We start from the raw sequence: 21751 nt of genomic DNA, 5'->3' as shown, positions 1-21751 counted from the left end.
CTGGCCAACGTACACCTTATCACACGTCAGCGGAATCGAATAAACAACCCGTTCCTTGCAGGTTACGTACGATTGTTTGTGCTTGATTGCACAGACATCCGGGGGTTTCTTCTGTGCACTCTAAAAACAGTTGCACCCTTTGGGGCGTATTTTTGCCACAGAACAATAATCGTCATCTGACTTGCGTGGCTTTCCTTTCTTTAATGCTGTGCGCCCGGCACTTCTCGGTCACGAACGAAAAGAGCGTTATCAGCGTGACACAGCGTTCTCGACAGGAAAGTAGCAAGTGCAGAGTTTTTAAGATATGAAACGCAAGCAAGACAGATGACGATTATTGTTGTGTGGCAAAAATGCACCCCAAAGGGTGCAACTGTTTTTAGAGTGTGCGTTTACTTCCAGCAGAGTGCGGACAACCGCACAGGCGCTGAGAATACCACGTCGACACCAGCCTTTCGACCTATTTTACGGAGGTTGTGCGAAACGGTGTGCACGTAGGGAATGACCACTGGTCTTTGAATGCGGGCGCGTGCGTCATATATGGTCCGAGGCTACGTGAGCGCTCTTGGTATCCGTGAGCGCACCGATGCAAGGTATCCGGCTGGAGCGGTATCACACACGACACGCAATGTAAAGCAAATAAAATGTATACACCTATGGCTCAGGTATGAAGAGAGCTGTCTGTACAAATTCCAAATGAATAGGTGGTTTGTGGTGAAGCCAACTTCCAGTTTTCTGCCTGGTGTTTCCCCCCTACCGCTGAAAAAGCTCCCGCAATTTTTTTTTTCTTATTTTCATTGCTTGTGCTTATTCTCGACGTTTTTTTTTTTTTTTGCACATTTAGATAGAAGATAAATACTTTTTTTATTTATATGTCTCGCTTGATTTCGCTGTTCTCACTCAAGCAGCCGCTTTATTCTCGCGAAGCTTAAGCGAAACGCTTGCTCATGAAGTTTTGGTTTCAGTATCGATAAAAAGAACTGTGCATAAATGTAGCACCTAAAAGCCACAAACACACACTATTGTGTTTTAACGCTACTTTAAATATTGTTAAAGGTATTTGTATTAGCAAAAAAAAAAACAATAAATGATCACAATAGGAAATGTTTTGAATTCGTGGCATCTGGCAACGCTGCACAACCGACACCGCGTCCGCGTTCGCTTTGCTACAGCTTTGCTTTGCACGCCGTTTGCGTTTCGTCTGCCGGGCAAACTTTTCACGTTTTGCTGACTGTTTTTGTCTATTTGTCTACTATCGTAGGAACTTAGGTCAAAATGTCCCACTCCGTGAGCGATGTCTTCCTTTCATTTCAAGAACACTTGGACAGCGAGCAAGACTTTCGCGAGGCGAGTAGTTCTTTGACAACCGGTCCTGTCAAAACATACCTTCACATGCCGTTTTCGCGTGCCTGGGATATTTTTTGTGGCATTCTTCTAAGAGAATTAGACAGTAATCAATTTTCGGATGTTCTAGACAGCGTAATTACATTGTATTTGAACTTTTTCCTGTCATGTAGCTTTATGACTGGTTTCGCGAACGCTACTTCAGTGTTCGAAAACGTGCGCCTTGTCGTGCCTATGGCTGCTGAAGTTTGTTGCACTCTTCTTTAAACTTAAGCGTAGTCTAACTTGTTTCTGTTACAGTGGTCTGCTGAGCGCCAAAGGCTGGGAATGAGGTTGCCTTCATTTACAGGATGAAATGAGTGACAAAAGCGTCTCTTTGCAGACTTCAATGTGCGGTGGAAGTCTTCACTGAATTTGCCATCTGAAGGCTGTTAGAGCAACGCCGCTGTCACAGACAGAGAGATAAAAAAAAAAAAAAAGACAACAGTGATCACCGCCCAGATATGTGCGAATTTTGCGCATCAATATTGTCGCGTGTGCTTTTGCATTCATACTTTTTCTAATGAAAGAAGCACTGCCCCCGAGTCACAGACCTCTGCAGTGTTTTGGTAACTGGTTATTAGTATTACATTAGCTGGTGTTGGTGCACACCTGCTTTATCCAAGTCATTTTTGTTACTTGTTTTGCAGAGATTTTCAAACATCCCACATGTGTGCTAGAATATAGCACTGTACAAGGAATCATGCCCATTGTTCAGATTTGATAAATTCAGACTTGAGAATTGATACGATTGACAGGACCCTTCCAGTGGAGCTAGACATCCACTAGACCGCAGCAAAAACCACAGCGCAGAAGGAATTCCAGGAGTGCACTGATAATTCCGGCTGCAAGTTAAGCAAGCTCAAGCATGAACACAGTACAACATCTTGCTTTATTGCTAAAGCAGTGATATGTTTAGTCGCCCATTAGTTGTGTGTAGTTCAGGTCACGTTAGTTTGTAGCCCACTTTGGTCACCAGTTATGGGCTTTTCCTATCTGGTGCTGTGGTGCTATAAGGGTTCAACGATTTTAGTTTACACCTATAAAAGTATATATATTTTTTCTATGAATTCGGTTTTAATTGAGAAGTGTCAGTAAAAGCAAATTTACCAGAGAGCTAAGGCAACAATTGCCGTTCAGCTGCCAGAGAACATGCACTCTTATGTTAAGCAGTCAGGTGAGATCAAGGCCGATCATTAGCCTGCCACCCCAGCAATCTTTACTTTTTGTGTCCGTTCTTCACACTGCTGTGACAAAAACTAGAAGTGGGTACGGGTGCAAGGGGGCTTCCAGGGATCCCAGACCCTTGCAGTCCTCGTGCTTCTGCCATTGTGATGGATGACAGGGGCAAGTTCACCGATGCTAAAGCATGGTCTTATCTACATATTCATTTTTTCTGTATTATTCGTTGCAGCTCTATACCCTATGAGGTTACAAATAGACTCATTCTATTTGTGTTCAAATAGTAAGTGCTATCACTCATAATTCCTGCATAATCACATCGTCATATGGCATTGTGTTCTTGCTAAATTGCTTCTAGAAAATGTTATTCTGCGTCTTAGATGCAACTGTTGTGTTGCATCTAGCAGGATAGTCATACAGCACATTTCAACATGAACAATATTAGTGGAGCAGGCGTTCGCTGAAAAAAGACAGCGGCAAGCTCGGTGCTAAAATTTATCAATCGAAAAAAGCTGGTGCAAGTTCACCTGGGAAAAATATATTAACTGAAATAGACCAAATTTTTAGGTGAAAAAAAAAAATATATATATATATATATAATATTGAATTTAGGGAAAAACTGAAAACGCTGAACCCTAGCTTTAAGTACAGTTCTGTCGATCATCTTAATTGTGTGTTTTGTACATACGACTTTCTTCTGCTGATTATTTTTTTTGAGGGGGGGGGGGGGGAGTGGAAGACATCGAAAACAATAAAAAATAGTGCTATTGGTTATGTGTTGTTCGTGTGGCGTGCCATATGATTTAGGACTAATAACCACTGGTAGTCAAGGGATGTACTATGTGACATTTGCATTTTAGTTTGTTCCATATACGCTGTTATGGTGGCGAGTTGTGCTGGGTAACTCACTTAGGGTTAAGTTATATGTACCATTTGGGTTAATTCAAATGCGAACAAGAAAAAAAAAACTAATCGCATAAGCCGTTTCTTGCAATCGCAGCTAAATGCTATGTGCAATCATTCTATAGCCGGTGTTACAGCATCTTGTGGACCCAAATGCGTGCATTTTAAAGCCTGCATTCAGCCATTTTTACAGATCCAGGCGAAGCTGGAAATGCAGCAGCACATTGTAGTTATTTTTCCACTTCTTACATTTTAGTCTGTGCTAATAGCACATGGATAACCAAGAAAATACATCAGGACAGCTGTAGCTGAAGTGGAAGAGCACCATGCTCATCATACTCTTGGCTCTGCTCCCAACAGTGGAAAGTTCTTTGCACTTTCATTCCCCTCCTTTATTAAAATATAAAGTTTATTGCAAGTATAGCTGTCATTCATAATTAATGGCATAGTTAAATAAAAGAAAAAAATAGGTAACAGGTAATTTTTTTTGTTTTTTTAGCCTTACATGGTTGTAAAATATCAAACGCTTCCCCAGTTTGTTCAGTGATGTGGTAAGTGTCATATATGTCAAGGCCTAACCACTATGCAACAAAAGGGAATCTACTGAAATGGTTGTTAGCATGTTTGTCTATGTGTGATACACATACTTGTGTATCTTTGGCAGATTGCATTAACATGGAGTCATATTTACAGGAAATCCGCTTGGCAGTGCGTGACCTAGAGCAGACAGCTCGTGGAATTCTCACCCTGCTGCAGGCCATCCACCAGCAAGCTGGAATTAACACCAGTGAGTTTGTCATTTCTGAATGTGCTCACATTGCCTTCAGTCTAGGATTGATACCAGCTAAAATCAAAACCACGCCAGCAACTTTAATTTAAGAATGTACAGAAGAAAGGTACTCCACATGTGGTATGCTACTTGTGGGTGTAAACCACCGTATGTGTGTTTAAATAAATGTTTACGTATGGTGTGCCCCAAAGGATCCATCATAGCCAGCAAGTTTTGTCATAGGCGACATTATAAAAGAGGCTCAGGCAGAGCAATTGCCAGCCTCAGTTACCAAGCTAAACCCGCTTGTGGCTACCAACACCACCACTACCACCAATGTTGGAAAAGAATTCCATTCAAGATGCAGCAAAAAGTTGTTAACCCTAATACAGAACTTGCTTAGAGGTACTCGTGGGCTGGTTGGTTTGTCACAAAATAGCCAAGGACATTTAGAGAATAGTTATCTGTAAAGCACAGAAAACACAGGCAGCAGGGATGACATACCTCTTCCTCTGTTTATGCTGGGTTTTCCATTCTGTGCAGTGATTTATGGTATACTACATACAAATCAAAGTGCCCACGTTTGTGCAATGAAAGAAACATAGGCACACAAAATAAGGGAAGGCTTATCCCTTCCCTTATTATACTTAGCATTGAACTCTGAGTATTTGCAGTTTGTCACTTTATTGTGAGTACATGTATGAGGAATTCTCGTGCAAGACTTATTTTGTAGCATGCACATGGAAAACCAAACTGGCATCATCTGTTTTCCATTCTTTGAAGAGGCATTTGTTGACTATCAGACCATGGTGTGCCGACGTGCTTTGTGCCGGAAGTGTTGTGTCTTTTATTATTATATGGCAGAGAAGCCTGGAAGCAATTGTGAAACAACACACTGTGATGAAGTTTCTATCGAACGAAGGCCTAAAACAGTCTGTAATTGATGCCCGACTTCAAGCTCAGTGTGGTGATGAGAGGGCAAGCTGCAGCAGAATATAGGAGATGTGCAAACAGTTTCAAGGGGGCCAGATGTTTGTGGAAGATGATGCCAGGCAAAGTGGTTCCGCAGCCACTGCTTTAGTTCTCTAGAACATCCGGAAAGTCAAGTGTCTGTAATCGCCAAATAATGTTTTGTCAGCTTGCCGAACAGATATTTTTCCTAGGGGCGCTCAACTCAATCATTCATGAACACCCGATGTTTTGTAAACTCAGTAGACGCTGGGTATCGAGACAACTCTCCACCTTCAATCAGGACAGAAAGCTGAAAGATTACAAAGAGCTCAGTGTTTTCACTAGGGTAAGGCAAGTTTTCTTAACTTGATTGTCACCTGCAATGATACCTTGGTCCATCATCTCACACCATAATAAAAAAAGTCTGAAACAATAGGGACCTGTGGACTCCAACATCGAAGAACTTTTGAGTGAATTATTCAGCAGGGAAACTCACAAGTATTTTTCTGTAATAAATGTGGCATTATTTATGTCAAATTCCTCCCTACTGGTCAAACCATCAACAGAGAGCACTATCATCCTGTTCTTCCAATGCATTTATAATGCACTCAGAAAGGAATGGCCTAGCTTATTCACCACGGGCATTCTCTACCTCCAAGAAGGTGTACACACTCGGATACAGCTCAAAACACAATGTAAACTTTGTAGAATCTTGGTTGGAAAGTACTGCCATATCTGCCAAACAGTTCCTATGTCACTCCAAGTCACTATCACCTCTTTGAACCATTGAAAGAATTCCTGGGAGTCATCACTTCAGCAATGATGAGGAGGTCATGGCTATGACACAACGAGAAATCTTTCTATGCTGCTGGCATATATCAGTGCCCAAATGCTGCAATAACTACATCATTTCTAATGTGGATTATCTTGAAAAATAAGCCTTCTCGTGCACCTAAACATGTTTTGCTATCCTGAACAATAAAAAGTCGGGAATCGATTTCAGCACCCCTCGTAGCTAGGAGTGCACTGCTGCAAGTAACTAAATTCATGCAGTAGAATACTTTTCTCCCATCCAAAGCTCCTCTGCCCTTTTGATGGAAGTTATATTAATTCCTGAGCATGTGTTCAACTTTATGATGAAAAAATAGGTATACGAGATCTGTTAGAAAAGTATCCAACCTTTGGCCGAAGAAAAAACTCATAACTGGAGCGTTGGAAACCTAATCACCCTCAAAGTAGTCTCCTTGGGACTCCACACACTTCTCCCAGCGGTGCTGCCATTGTTGGAAGCATTCCGAGAAGGCCTGTTTTGGAATGGAGTTTAGCTTAGCTGTCGTTGCAGCCATAATGTCCTCTCGTCTGAAATTGCGCTCCTTTCAATGGCCTCTTGATTTTGGGAAACAGCCAGAAGTCGCAGGGGGCCATATCAGAAGAGTAAGGAGCCTGTTGAACTACAGGAGTCTGGTTTTTCGCCCAAAAAGTCTGAATCAAGTGCGAGGAATGTGCTGGAGCATTGTCATGCGAACTTCCTGTTGACCACAACTCAGGTCTCTTGCGCCGCACAGCATCACGTAGGCGACGGAGGACATCCCTGTAGTACTCTTTGGTGATTGTTTGACCCTGTGGTGCGCACTCGTGGTGTACCACACCGCGGAAGTCAAAGAAAGCAGTCAGCATCGCTTTGACGTTGCTGCGCACTTCGCGGGCCTTCTTTGGTCTTGGTGACATGGAATGCTTCCACTGTGACGACTGGGATTTGGTTTCCAGGTCGTACCCGTGCACCCAGGACTCGTCACCAGTGATTATGGTGTTCATGAAGTCAGGGTTACTGTTTGTGGAATCCAGCATGTCCTGTGAGACTTAAATGCGAAGTAGCTTTTGCTCCATCATGAGCAGCTTCGGCACGAATTTCACCGCAACTCTCTTCATGGCCAAATTTTCGGTCGTAATGGAACGTGAAGAAAAAGTGCTGATGCCCACCTCTTCCGCAATTTCTCGGATGGTCACACGACGGTCCCGCATCACCACAGCGTTCACTTCGGCAATGACCTGGTCATTTCGGCATGTTGATGGCGGACCGAAGCGTGGCTCGCTCTCCACCGATGTGCGGCCATCCTTAAACCGGTTGTACCACTGCTTAATCTGTGTGCTGCTCATAGCATCGGCACCGAAAGCCGTCTGATCTTCCAAATGGTTTCCACTTGGCTGTCGGCCAGTTTCTGGCAAAATTTGATGCAGTGGCGCTGCTCCAGTCACTCCGTCATTTTCTTTGCAATAAAAAAACCGACGAGAGCACTACGCACTACCTCACTCAAACGCTGCGTCCCAGCGACTGACGCTATCGGCAGGCGGGGAAAAAATTTTCGCAAGCGCACGAAGGTTCAAAGTCGGCTGTCGGCTGATGCAAGCCCGCTTGTTTCATATCCATCAGGTGTTCGCAAAAAAAAAAATAAGGTAGGATACTTTTATAACAGACCTCATATGCCCACATTTTACGAAAACAGGGTTGCTGTAGCTGAAAGCACCCTTCCCTCCACCCTATCATTGATCTGTGTATTGTCTAACACTGCACCCGTTATGCTGTGTGTCAATGTTTGTGTGAATGACCTTTCACTGCCCACAGTCCCTGAGGTGTGTGAGAAGAGCAAGGCCCAGTTTGCCACCATTCGGGAGCAGTACCAGGTGCTGAAGTCCAAGGTGCCTGAGGGGCAATACTATAGGTCAGTCATGGTGCTCTCACTGAAGTCAGTTCTGTCAGACCAACACTTTAGGTAGCAGACGTTTGAAGCTGAAAAAAAAAAAATTTTAAAAACTGGCTCTCCCGCAATTGAGAGTAGATGTAAGCATGAAATGGCTACCACATGGCTTCTTTTGCTGCCTGTAGTGCCGCCGCCTTCAACCGCTTTTCTTCTTTCAACAGTGCAGCGCGCTCAGCATCTGTCGCTACTTTTTCTTCTTGTCGTGGACCGCTCAGGACTCACGGACTGCTGGCATTCATAAGAGCACAGGCAACCCTATCTCATTGCCAAAAGATGACAATCAAGTGTATGGTGCCTTCTATCTGCCTTTTGGACGTCGCTATTGTAAATGACAAATGAAACTTCAGCATACTAGAAGTTACAACTTGAGTGATATTGTGAATAAACATTAGGAAGAAATCGGAAGCAATATTTTTTTTTGGTTTGGGAAGTAACTACAGTAAAAGCTCGATGATACGATCACGGCTAATACGAATTTCCGGATGATACGAATTTTTCCGTGGTCCCGGCCGAGCCCCAATACTTTGCAACGTGCTAGAGAACGGTTGTTACGAATCGATTTCCGGCCTGCGTCGGTTGATACGAATAAACGCCGCCCCCACCGACGGCCGCGAAAGAGAACAGCGCGCAGTCACGCGCTTTCTCCCGTTCTCTTTTGGTGCGGAGGCGCGGACGCAGCGCCGGACAGCGCGGACTCCACGACTGGGCGCGAAGAGTTTGAAGCGGTGGCGCTTTTGTACTTTTCCTCCTTTTCGGCGGCCGCCCATCGGACGGAGTGGCTGCTGTGCTTCGGGCCGCGTTCTTTGTGTTTGCGCCATTTTACCTAGTCGCAGCGAGCTATGTCTACCGAGATAGAAGGACATTAGAGACTTTTTCTTCAAGAAATAAATGCTTTTTAAGTACATGTGCCTGAGTGAGTTCACCTCCGACTCTTTAATTTAGCTACAGTCGAATCTCGTTAATTCGAACACGCTTATTTCGAACATACCGCGCACCGACAATGCTCTTAGCAGCGCGCCAAATCACGCGGCGGCGCCTCCGACCGGCATTGCTCCGACACCGCCGTAGAGCAAAAGCTCAGGAGAGACCCCTCAATGCCGCGCGCGAAGGAACGGAAAAAAAAAAAAAAGAACCCGCGGCGGAAATTTCACCCTCTCTCAAATTGCAAGGTCGCCGTTTCTGCATCGCGCCGGAACAAGCGTGTACGTGCCGACTAGAGTGTTCTAGACAACCGTATTCTAGCACACACTAGTGCCGACGTCTCAGCCACGCGGATAAAATGGCAGTGAACCCTTCTCCTCTATGCTTCCTCCATTTTCTAGTCACATGTTGACCTTGCATGCTGCGGCAGCAACGCAGAGGGAAGCAGCGGCGCAGGCGCAGTCGGGCCAATGAAACTGCCCACGCCCGCACACACTCGCTTCCCGTTAACGGCAGAAAACAAAACTTCAGGGAGCGGCTAAAATAAGCTGGCGCCAGCACGGCGGCAGCGCGCACGGAGATGTGCACACGGAGTCGAAGGTGAGAAAGCTACAAGGGAGTTGAGAGGGAGGGAGGGAGGGCGAGGGGAGCCACAGAAGCGGCGGAGTTGACGCGGCCAAATCCGCTTCCCTGCCGCCCTCCTCCCTCACCTTCGACGGTCTCCGCGCGCACCCGTGTGCCGGCGCCGCCCGCTCCCTGAAGCTTTGTTTTCTGCCGTTATCGGGAAGCGACCGTTAGCCGGCCTGGGCAGTTTCGTGGCACGCGCTTGCTATGCGCTTGCTCGCCGCGATATTTCACGACTCGCACCATTCGTGCATCGTGCTATGGTGCACGAATACTTCAAAAATACGTCCTTTTAATTCGAACAAATTTTCGGACCCCTTCGAGTTCGAATTATCGAGATTCGACTGTAGTTTTAATTGTTTCGATGATACGAATTTCGGCTAATACGAATATTTTTCGTGACCCCGTGAGGTTCGTATCATCGAGCTTTCACTGTATACTCGCAGACAACTTTCTGTGGCAATGAAGTGAAAGCTACGGGCGCGTGGATGCTGCACATGTGTTACCGCGCCAAGTAGTCCGGCAGCGTTTGCCAGTGCTTTTGGTTGCTCGGAACCGACGCTGAATCGACGCAGCTTCCACATGCAACGGTTTCGCGTTTGCCAAGACACGGAAGGGAAAAGCCGCAAAATAAGTAAACTTTTACACTCAGTGGTGTGTTCTGTCTTATTTAACTGTTGCTAATAAGCTCTTTTACGTTTTCTCTTCTCCAGCCTAAACCAACGTGGATTAAAACGCGGGACTCTTTTCAGAAGCGCTCTCACTTGTGCGTGCTTTGGCTCCGTAGCTTTCCCTTCATTGCCACAGAAAGTTGTCCGCGAGTATAGCGTATGGTAATGCGGTCCTGTACGAAGGGTTGGGGACCAGAGACTGCACTTCCTTAACTTTTGACTGGTTGCTCGGATGACCTCGTTTTGTTCTCAACGATGCCCAGATGTTCTCGTTAGTGCCCGAATAACGGCTCTTGCTTTTGGCTCAAGGTCACTTGAAGGTCGCCGACAACGGGAGCTAAATGCATTTCATGCTTAAAAACATGCTCAAAGGAACAGTTGACACGTGTTGTTTCAGTAAGCATTTGTCTATGGCATATCACAGCGCAAGTGTAAAAATCAAAAAGTAATGCTGAGCAAGGCACTAATGCAATCTATTACTGAAAATTTGAATGTCACAACCAGTAAGTTCTTTTCTGGTGTTCTTTTTAGTTGAGTCTTATAGTCTTTGAAGATTATACAGTTAAGCCTACTTACAACAATCTCAGTTATATTATTTATGCTTTCATTTCATTTATTTACCTTAAACACCCCACCAGGAAATATTACATAAAGGGTTCGTAAACAGAAAGAAAAACACTCAAGATTGCGTCATTAGGCACTCAATCACATTCGCAGAAAAAGATTATGGGCAAGTGATGGCGACAATAGGTTTATTCGATTCAGCCAAGTTTCTCTTCGCCTTCCGCACCTAGGCCTTCGATTCGCCAAGATACAGCGGTGCACCCTACTCCCCTGTGCTCGATTGCACAGGGTGCAAGGCAAGGTGCCGCCACGGTGCAGTGCACCCTTGAACCTTGCAGTGAGTGGGTGCAGTCCACCACACCATAACTGGCACCACCTGCACCTGTTCATTTGTGGTGCCTGTACATCTTTTCTGAATCGAACATACCTAATATTGTGAGGAAGGCTGTTCCAGTCTTTGGTTGCACGAGGAAGAAGGTTTGCTGAAAAATTAACAGTTCTTACACGTGCATGAGAAACTTTCAATTGGTAACCTGTGCGGCGAGATATGTATGCGGGCGGAGTGATGCAAGGAGTGCTATTAAGTGATGAATAGAAAAGCTTGGGGAATGGACAAAGTGTGGCTATGCATCGGTGGAAAGATAATGTTTGCAACCCAAATTCTTCTTTGAGGACAGTAACACTCATTTCATAAGAATAAGATGTGTGAATTAATCTGGTGGCACAATTTTGTCCCGCTTCAAGGTCATCTATGACACATGCTTGATGCAGAGACCATATGGCTGATTTACACTCTGAATTCAAGTGGATAAGTGATTTACAGGCTAGTAATTTACTAACATGTTTGGTCAGGTCACGACGGTGGCATTTCAGAAAGCCGAAAACTCTGTTTGCTGAGGATGGCGTTAGTAACAGGTGCATGCCATGACGGATCACTACACAAACTAACGCCGAAGTACTTGAATGATTTTACTTATTGTATAGGTTCGCTAGTAATTGTGTACCGGAAAGTAATGGGCATTTTTGGCGGGTAAGGGAAAGAATTTTCATTTAGTCGGGTTAGTCATTAGCCACCGGTCGCACCATTCCTGGACCCGGTTGACATCGTGCTGAAGTTATAATTAATGCTCGGTTATTATCAACGAAGATGGTTATCATGAACGAAGACAGCGAGACTGTCATAATGTTAATGAAGTTTGTCAGTGTATCTCAGAACGAACATGTCGGGCTCCAAGCTCTCTTAGAGTGAACACAGAAGTACCTCTCAGTCTTCTGAAAATTCTCCACGCTCCTTGGCTCCACGCTCCTTGCATTCCCGCTGTTTCGTTTGCTCCTCAGCTGAGCATACCCACGTGTGAACGCAAAAGTACCTCTCAGTTACTGCTGAAGTTTGATCAAGTGCATAGTCTTTCCGATTGAGCACTCAGTCACTAACATACATACCACTACAATTGATGTTTTTCATGACCGTGATGTTTCTTGCAAGTAGGTTCGACTGCATACTTCTTTGCTTTCGGCTGCTTATACAGATATTGTATCATACAGTAAAATCTGATAAATTCGACCCTCGCTAATTTGGAAATTCAGATTTCTGCTTTGTGCCAATAGAAGTGAGGGTAGTAGATTTCTTTGGTAATAATTAGCATGTTAGCAGAAAAGGGGGATGTTTTTTATAGATTATCATGTACAGGGACGCCGGAATGAAATCTGAACATAAGAAAACAAACTGGAAGGGAAATTTCCCTTTGCATGTTCACCCCTGTGTGAATGTGAAGCTGGGGCGATTCATTCACAGAGTCATGGGTGCAGAGCACTCTTAACACCTGGCTACTCCACGATAACATATCTTTCTGTCATGTAATCAGGCATGGCAAGTGTTTGCATTTCATTCCAGCATAATAGTACATGAGTAAAGTGTAAAAGTAATTATCATAAAAATTTCCAATCAAAGCTCACAGAGTGGCTATCACACAAGTGCAACTATATTACGTCACTACACTGGCTGTATAGTGTTATGTAGAAGTGCGCCCTCATTTATTAGGAGCTATCAAAGGCATTGCAGGACAGACAGCATCGTAGCATGTCAGTGCTGCCAGAAAGATTGGAGCATTCTCTCGCAGTTTTTGAGGGTGCTTCAAATTATAGTCATTGCAGTACTTAATTCGGTTGGGGATGCAGGTTCCATGACCACTGGAGGTTTGTGACTCAGAGGCTGTGCTTCCTTGTGGCCCTTACAATCTACCTGGAGGAAGAGCGTCTTGTGCAGCGGGAACAGGTGGCCGAGATGCTAGGCTGTGAGTTGAACCTTCCTGCCTCTCACACGCAGGGATTTTCATTGATTGCACACGAGAAGGATTATTGAGATGTTTATAAGAACAAAATAGTAAGTGTTTGAATCTGAGAATGGACTCAAAAGTTAATTTATAGGGTATTTTTTGAATGATGAGTGAAGTTGGCAGTAGTTATTGAGAATATAACTCTGTACTTGAGACAACAGTGAGAGTTGATTCATTTAGCAATATGGCATTGCAGTCACCTGGCAGTTCAAATAAAATTCTGTTTATTTCCAAAATGAAAAGGCACACACAAAAAAATGTAGGCAAGGTTCCCATAATAAAGTACTGTACTTGTGACTGTTGGTTAGTAAGTACAGCGGAACCCTGTTGATACGGTCCTCGCTGCTGCGTTTTCCCAGCTGCTACATCGCGTTTTTTCAGTCCTGTCCTAAATCCCATTGACTTCCATGTTCGTTGTTCGGAGCGCACATTCAGTTTCAGCACGAGCGATTGGCCTAAGCCGCATGGACAAAGGCGGCACGGCTCACGTTTGTCGAAAAAAGTCGCGTGCACGGCGCGCTACTTTTTTCACCAAACGTGTGGAAAGTACACCTGCATGTCTTCGTGAATGGGTTCCCCCTTTCTTTCTTCTTTTTTTCTCTCTCTGCCGATGTTTCACGACTTTCCGGCAGTAGTCGATACATGCAGCGACTGTTCAACGATCTTTTGCCAATTCAGCGGTGGCCGCCAGGTTTGGATATTACGGTTTCAGATACTTTTACAATTTCGGATATTATACAATTTTGAATATTATGGACTTCGGTTAAAACCTACATTTTATGTCAGATTATCAGGGTCCGATGTAACGAGAGTCGACTGTACCTCTAAACATGCATATCAATTTTCGATACTTTAATTTAGTGTTTTAGAAGATTAACTACAAATGGTCCGAATTGAGCAGCTGCTGCAATTAATGTTGAAGTGCTTTTGTTGGTACCCCTGGGTATGATGGTTTACTATTTCTTAAAGGAGTACTGACACAAAAATTTGTTTTTTCTGCTGTAATAAGTAGCAAATGACCCAGTAATCACGGCGCAAAACCTCATTTGCTTCAAAGCTGACAGGTAATTATTTTTAGTCTTGTTTGTAGCGACCAGTCCAAGTTTCGGTTTCAGAGAGCAATGATATGGGAAATGAGGGATTGTAAACACAGTGGGCACGTGATCGCACAAAACTGTGGCGTGTTCAAGCCAGCACGCTCGCTGGCGCGCGAGCTTCGTGTTGCTAGTTTGTCTGCTACGCCTGCATGAGCTTTGCGATGCCGTCGACGTCCAGCAGCAACAATTTCCTCCACGCGGGAGTCGCCACCGTATTAGGCGTGGCCAACCACTTTTAATTCGATCCACTAAAAAGCAGCAACTCTGAAAGTGCGGCCAACGGCAGCTATGTGAATATGCGTATACGCACCGCTACAAGTAGTACGAACCATTCATCGAGGGCGCTTTGGGAATGAAGCATATTCCGGAACAGGACACAAGGCGGGGTAAAAGTTGGCACAGCATCAGGCTTGAGGCTACGTAGTCTTGGTGAAAGATCATCGGACTGCTGTAAGCTCAGCGCGCCTCGAAATGAAGCGAGCAAATCTGGCTGCTCTTCAACGGGGTCCATTCTAAGCGTCCAGTAGCGCGCACGAACTAGGACCACTCCTGCCGCTTATCGATGCCGACGGTAGCAAACAAGCATGCCAGGCAAGCTCGCTGGCTGTCTGATCCGGGGCCGACGGCCCTTGCGATCCGTCCACAGCTCGTAATAAAGCACCTGTATTCGTCAACACAATCAACGTCTGCAAATTTATGACACTCATAACTGACAGTACAATTAGTTTTGCCGACGGCGTTGGTAGCGATGAGAAAACATGTTAGCAAGGCGAGCCGCTTCGTAGAGACGATTGCTGCGGCGGCTGCGCTGACCGCTTGCGAGCCAAAATCACGCCAACGATTAACTATAGCGCACAACGTTTCATAACATGCACACTTTCGAGGTCACTTTACTCCAAGAGTTATCTCATGTCAGAAACAATTAGGCCGATTTTTGTGCCGGCGTCAGCAGCGAATGAGGCCAGCGTCTCGACCAGGGGGGAAAAAAAAAGCACCGGAACGATAGGAGCTGTGAGAAACTTGCTTGCCGGCCCCACCCCGACGGCAGCGCAAACTCGTGACGTAGCGTTTTCTCGGTTATTTACAATCCCTGCTTGATGTCAATGTCATGAGGTGCTGCGCCTTGCGATTGACTGCGCGCATACTTTTAAAATTGATTTTAAATATGTTCTAAGCTATATGCACCGCTGATATTTTGTAGATGTGTGTGCGTCCATCTAAATCGATCTCACGAGTGTCAGCACTTTAAGGAAACAAGCACCGGCTTGCACTACAGCATGTGCAGTCTATCATGGCTTTGAAGCACTTTTGCCAGCTCCTCTTTCTTTCTGCTTCCCATGCAACATTCAAGACTCCACACTTTTTATGCTTAGCTCTGAAGAATTCTTTGTAAACACTTTCTTTGGTGCTACAAAGGATCCCCACTGTATCGTTTGTCTCCTTTGATTTCGTCAGGAGGGTGCAGAGTACCATATTTACTCGTAAAAGGAACGCACCTTTTTTTTTTTTTTTCAAAAAAATATGCGCAAAAGTTGGGGGCTGCATTCATTATGCAGGGTAAAATTTTAACCGATTTCTTTTCCGCGGCCACCTCTGAAAAAGTTGGTTTCGCCTGAAAGGCGAACCATCGATTGCAATAGCAAATGCGTAGACAGCTACTCGAAGTAAGAATAATGGGTCGTATAAACTTGCAAACATTTGCTAACTTTGTAAATTAACAAGCATGGTGTCAGAAAGCACAGGAAACATGAATACATCACACTCGATGACCACAGAGACTCACTGTCAAAATGTTGACCTGAGGAAGTGCGTCAGCAACAGCGAGCGAAGTGAACTTCGTTCTGTGTATCGGTTCAACGAAAACTGAGCGGTGAGAGCGGAGCACGCACAAAGGTATAGCTGCTATCGCACCTAGCTGCTATCGCACCTAGACTCAGCCCCCGATGCAGATCGCTTTCAAGATAGGGCATGCGTGGCCGCGTAATACACAGTTGCTGCGCTGCCCCACTCCCCTCGGTGCCATACACGCGATGGGAGTGAAGGGAGAAGTACGGCATGTTTCCTCCCTTGAACGCTGAAGATTGAGGCGCAATATGCACCTGGAGTGTCCATATAATTGCTCTCGCAATAAAAGTAGGAGACACACATAACAATGCGTTGTCTGATACGGCGTCCAAAATTGTACCTGCGGCACGCCATATCAGACACCGAATCGTACCGTGTCTCCTACTTCACAGCAGCAAGTTCAGGGTGTGTTCATTATGCAAGGAAAAGAAAAAACACTTCTCGATTGAAAAAAAGAAGGGGGAGGGGGGGTACGTCCATTGCGCGAGTACGTTCGTTGTGCGAGTAGATACGGTAAATAGTGTACAGCGCACTAACACAACACAGCCCATGTACGGCGACCTTTGCAGAATTTGGTCAGTTAGGCCAGTTTTCTTGTTTTCATGATAGCTGCAGCTTAAGGTTCTCTGATGCTCAAGCTTACATTTGGGACTTTTTGTTAGGGGTGTGCAAGTAATAGTAGTTTTTGAGACCAACTCAAATGCGAATTAAGTAGTGCCAGAGGCAAATCAAATAAAATATTGAATACTATTTGTTATAATATTGTCATTTCTCAAGACCAGCACAACGCTTCTGCTGGGAGTGACTAAGATGACAACAATGTTGGCATTACTGAACGCTCGAGTTCCCTCAAGCCTGTGCTGCTTAGCTTCACGACTGCCTGCCAGCTACTGCTGTTTTTGGGTGGCATGAAGAACTGACAAGTTGGGACGTATGTAAACAGAAGCTACGTGACTTGTTTGGCCAATCAGTCGAATAACAGTTGGCAGCCAGGTACGAACTCGCGTCATGAGCTCAGACGTCCAAAGAGTGGTACGTCGCATATATATCCAAGACATGTTAGCCCTGTGCTGCAAAATTGATATAGACATGCTAGAGGTGAACAAAGTCAAGCATGTGTTAAGCGGCATAGCTGACGATGCCTTCAACATACTCATTTGTAAGAACTATCCTAAGGTTGACGCCGTATCACTGAATGTCAGTGATTCGAGCAGGCTAAAAGTTGGTGGATTACGCAACGCTTTGACCGGCTCCCTAACATCGTTTTGACTTCCTCGTGAGACGATCCAGTGATGCTACATCTGCTCTCGACTTGTGACAACCTGACAAGGATTATCTGTAGAAAAATAGAAGCCATGGCTCTCGCTGCTCACCAGGCTACCTTATCTCTTATTCGAGCCATCGTGCAACAAGAGGTTGCAAATATGGGTGTCCTGCCTACCACCAGTCACGCCCCTCAGCCTGTGTACAGCGCTCGGCGATTGAAACGCGATACTCAAGACAGCATGGCGGCCGGTGCTTTTTGCGCAATCGGTGGTCGCTGGATGATCGCTGAGGCGGCCAAATGCAGTTATGATGCATCACAAAGATTCTCACTTTCATGTGACACAAAAATGCATCATTTCAGTGTCATCAGCGCAAAAGTGCCGGCTGCCATGTTGACCAATTATGTTTGGTTTATTCATTCGGATGTGTACAAATATAAATTTTATGTGGGATTCCTCCCAGCCAGTATGGCGAAAGTGTAATGGTGACTTCATTGTATGAATGCTATGTTTGAACGGCACTTCTTGCCTATACAGTGTGCATAGAGCAAGACAAGGGCTTCCACTTGGACTTGGATGACTACCTGAGTGGGCTGCTCATGCTGGCTGATGAGCTGGTAAGTTCCTGATACACTGATAGATCACTGTACTGCTTTGCTGGAGCAAAGGCACTCAAGTTGGCCTTCATTGTAGCAAGGCCTTCTTTATAAGTGCAGAAGTGAAATGCACATCTGTCTTTTCAGACGTCATTTCACCAAATGAGCATAATTTTTTATTAGACAAAACTTTACTGGACACAGCAGCTGACCAATTTTCTGAACATCGATTTTGATACGGTAGACTTCCATTAATTTAATGTTTTGTTTCATTTTAACCCGACCAAATGTCCCGTACATTTCTATGGGCCGGAGCTTACGTTATTTTGATTCTATTGATTCTAAAGTTGACCCTCAATGGATAATTTGAACTTGACTAGCCAGCACACGTGCCTGACCCCAATGGTGATCTCAGCTTGGGCCGTATTGGCTACAGTGTCTGTCCTGGCAGGGCTAAAGGACAGTGAATACATTGAAGACATATCTCCTGCCAAAAAACACTGACTCTTGGCCGGCCTTCAGTGGACTTCAAAGTGAAAACAGCAGCTCAGTGATTAGCATGTAGTGAATGCAATCCATGCGCCGCTATGATTGCCACACATTTAAATGGCTAGTTTATAGACTCTGTGGCACCATGTTATGCACCTGACAGGCAAGTCTGATGGGTCACTCTCCCCTCCCTTCCTGTATTGGGGGATAATAAAAAGTTAGTCTTTGTTTAGAACTCGTCGCTCACGGTCTCATTGCTCTTGCCCACGCTAGCAACCAACAGGTATTTAGCCACTTGCAACGTGCACATTTTTCTTCATGAAAGTTGGTCTCAAAATTGCCTGTGCATTACAATCAGATACAATTCCGAAATTGTGTTCACAGCATTAACAGCAGTAGTATACTGTCAGAGCCATTGTCATGCGCAAGATGGTGTCAAATGTTTTCGCATAGGATGGCAACGATGCCGCACCGCTTTCAATCTTTAATTATGGAAGCTTATTCAAAAGATAAGTAATTTTACATGCTAAGCTAATGGTAACAGAAGTGCGTCACGCGTCTTTTTTGGTGCTCCAATGTCGCAGGGTGAACTGGCAAAGTGGTTATCCTAGGTGTGGGCCAACATCCAGTTTGCGATTGTAGTGGAGTTATTCAAGAAATGCAGAATATCAAATGCAATAGATTGCAAGGAGGGCAACATGTTGCGGTCCTTAGACAGCGATAAAGAGCTGTTTGAGAGTGTCAAGGCACATTAAGTGTAAATTTCGATTCCATGAAGGCATTTAGAATCGGAGGCATGCTACCGGTTTATTTTTGTTATAAAATCAGGTGCTTGTTACATTGGTGTGCACATTCTTTCAATTCAATTATGGGGTTTTACGTGCCACAACCACGATCTGACTATGAGTCATGCCGTAGTGAGGGGCTCCGAATTAATTTTGACCTGGGGCTCTTTAACGTGCACATAAATAAAATGTAAGTACACGGGCGTTCTTGCATTTTGCCCCTATCGACATGCGGCCTCCCTGGCAAAGATTTAATCCTGCGACCTCGTACTTAGCAGCGCAACACTATAGCCCCTAAGCAACCACGGCGAGTGTCTACATTTTTTACTATGAAACAAAAAAAAAACTCGGTGCGCTTTAGATTCGGGGACATTTATAACTAGGTAAATACTACCGAATGAAGCACTGGTGTGTTTTTTTCTTCGGCCTTTTCTTATATTTTTGACCTGGCAGATGATTTGGTCAATTTTGTGAAGTCCTGTTAAGGTTGAATTTACGGAAATCGACTATAGCAATGAGTTCAGGAACAATGAAGCTGCAGTCTAAACAAAGATTCAGTTTTGGGAAAAACTGCAGCGTAGGCTTGAAAACTTACCCTGCGTTCTGTGAATGTTATAGGTGACCGCAGTACTGTGGTTACTGCAAGAGCACAGCTATATGTTACACGACCCACGTAGCTGTGCTGTCTCTGTTTTGAAGTGGATTTACATACAAGAGATGACCACTCTGGAAACATGAGCAAGGGGCATCTGACATGGGAGTGCAACGAAGGCACCTCCAGCTGATTACGAGGCGTGTGCCATTCGTGTATTCAAACATATTTTGGTAAAGAATTGACAAAAGCAGTAACGAAATTGCAGATACAGTTGACCCATTGAGTTCCGAGCGATATTGTTCACAATGTTAAAAGAGGTTTGATTTCAGTGTCTTATTCACCCAGCTTCTCAAAGCAAGAAATAGTCACTGTGAGAAACATCTCCATTATCACATGTAAATTGATCTGAAAGTATACTTGCAAAAAAAAAAAAAAATAGAAAGCCTCATAGCCAATGACTTTAATTATCTATTGAGTTTCAGTTACACATATGAAAATGTAGTGCCATAGGAAAATTTCATACACAACCAAATCAAATTCAAAATCTCACAATTTGAAAGGTGCTGGCATAACGAATTATTTAGATAAATAGTAAATACTCGCATTGCCTTTTGATGTGAAATAAACATTGAGGTTGTAGTAAAGATGCAAAGAACACAACCTAACAGTGCTTTGGCTTAGAAAATTGCCCAACAAGAAAAACAATTACAAAGAGCCCCCCCCCCCCCACTCCAAAAAGTCTGAGCAACCAAAACCGTTGTACCTGCTCCAACTGTGTGTGCTCTTGCGTTCCGAATGTTCTGAAAAATATTACCGATTTGCCTTGATTTAACTTATTTGTTATGCTTACAAGATGTATGAGCCAACTAACTTTATTTTTTTGCTAAGGTGCATTGCTGTGGTTACGTTGTTACAGTGGTAACCATATTTGTAGCACTAACAAACCAATAGTGCATTACCAGCTGTCCACAATATTGTGCTTCACGAAGGTAAACATCACAGGCTTATGGAAAGTGTCCTCTTGTATATGTAATTCACTCCTTGATGTCCTGTTGATTTTCAATTTCACGCATAATTCATAGTGTGTGCAGGCTAACCATCTGCTGAAGACCACGCTGACAGAGTACACTCAGTTTATGGTGCTTGTCTTGATGTTTTGCCACTCACTATTTCAACACATTCATATTGGAAAAGCAAATAAGCATTCAGCAGCTGTAGGGGGCATGTGTGTATAATTTCTTGCCATTGACGTACGGTGTTGCAGTGAGCAGAAAGAACCCATGACACTTTAAAAACAAGTATAGTACACGAGAGTAGTATGTCATATTATATTTTATGTGGTTAGCGCTGCTAAGCTTAAAAAGGTTTAAACAACGAGGATAAAGTTGCCATTGGGTGGTTATGATATACGAGCCTGTAATATTATGTTCTTCCACAGAGCCGCTTCGCTGTGAACAGTGTGACAGCTGGAAACTACAGCTGGCCTCTGAAGATCTCTGCATTTGTGACTGAGATGAACTTGGGTTTTCGGCTTCTCAACCTGAAGAATGATAACCTGCGCAAGAAATTTGACGCGCTGAAGTACGATCTCAAGAAGGTTGAAGAAGTTGTCTATGATCTGTCGATCCGAGGACTCAAGCCGTCAGGTGATGCTGACTTGATGCCCAAGAGTGGCTGAGTGTGCGCCATCTCATTCAGACCTGGCCATTGACTGCCTCATCTTGTTCTGTTGTGTGTTTGCAATCACATTCTTGTTCATTCATTTAGTGGCAATGGAAGCCACTGAATAAAATGGTGTTCATTTTTGTTCATTGAATATGTGAAGTGTGCGGGCTTTATCTATAGGGGGTTGTTGGTCTTTCTTTCTTTCTTGTCCCATTTTTTTTCCCCTGTTTTCATTCTTAACAGCCTGTACAAACTAGCCTAAGAGCAAGCACTTCTTAAGTTTATCAGCATAATGAAAGTCAGAAACCAGGGAAAGAAAACTAAAAAAAAAAAAGTGGGGGGTGCTTATGCATT

The 21751-nt window shown here is 44.4% G+C and overlaps 1 protein-coding gene across 1 annotated transcript; it reads left to right on the top strand.

Annotated features, from left to right (window-relative positions):
* Positions 1 to 1120: 1120 nt before the first annotated feature.
* LOC119456482 (translin-like) lies at positions 1121 to 21548 on the top strand. The gene is made up of 6 exons (XM_037718293.2): positions 1121 to 1344; positions 4159 to 4252; positions 7809 to 7905; positions 12903 to 13018; positions 17805 to 17884; positions 21171 to 21548. The coding sequence occupies exons 1-6, from the start codon at positions 1273 to 1275 to the stop codon at positions 21408 to 21410; spliced, it is 699 nt and encodes a 232-aa protein (XP_037574221.1). The 5' UTR covers positions 1121 to 1272; the 3' UTR covers positions 21411 to 21548.
* The last annotated feature ends 203 nt before the right edge of the window (positions 21549 to 21751 follow it).

This window comes from Dermacentor silvarum, chromosome 6, assembly GCF_013339745.2.
Source record: "Dermacentor silvarum isolate Dsil-2018 chromosome 6, BIME_Dsil_1.4, whole genome shotgun sequence".
NCBI lineage: Eukaryota > Metazoa > Arthropoda > Arachnida > Ixodida > Ixodidae > Dermacentor > Dermacentor silvarum.
This window is presented reverse-complemented; position numbering and strand designations above follow the sequence as displayed.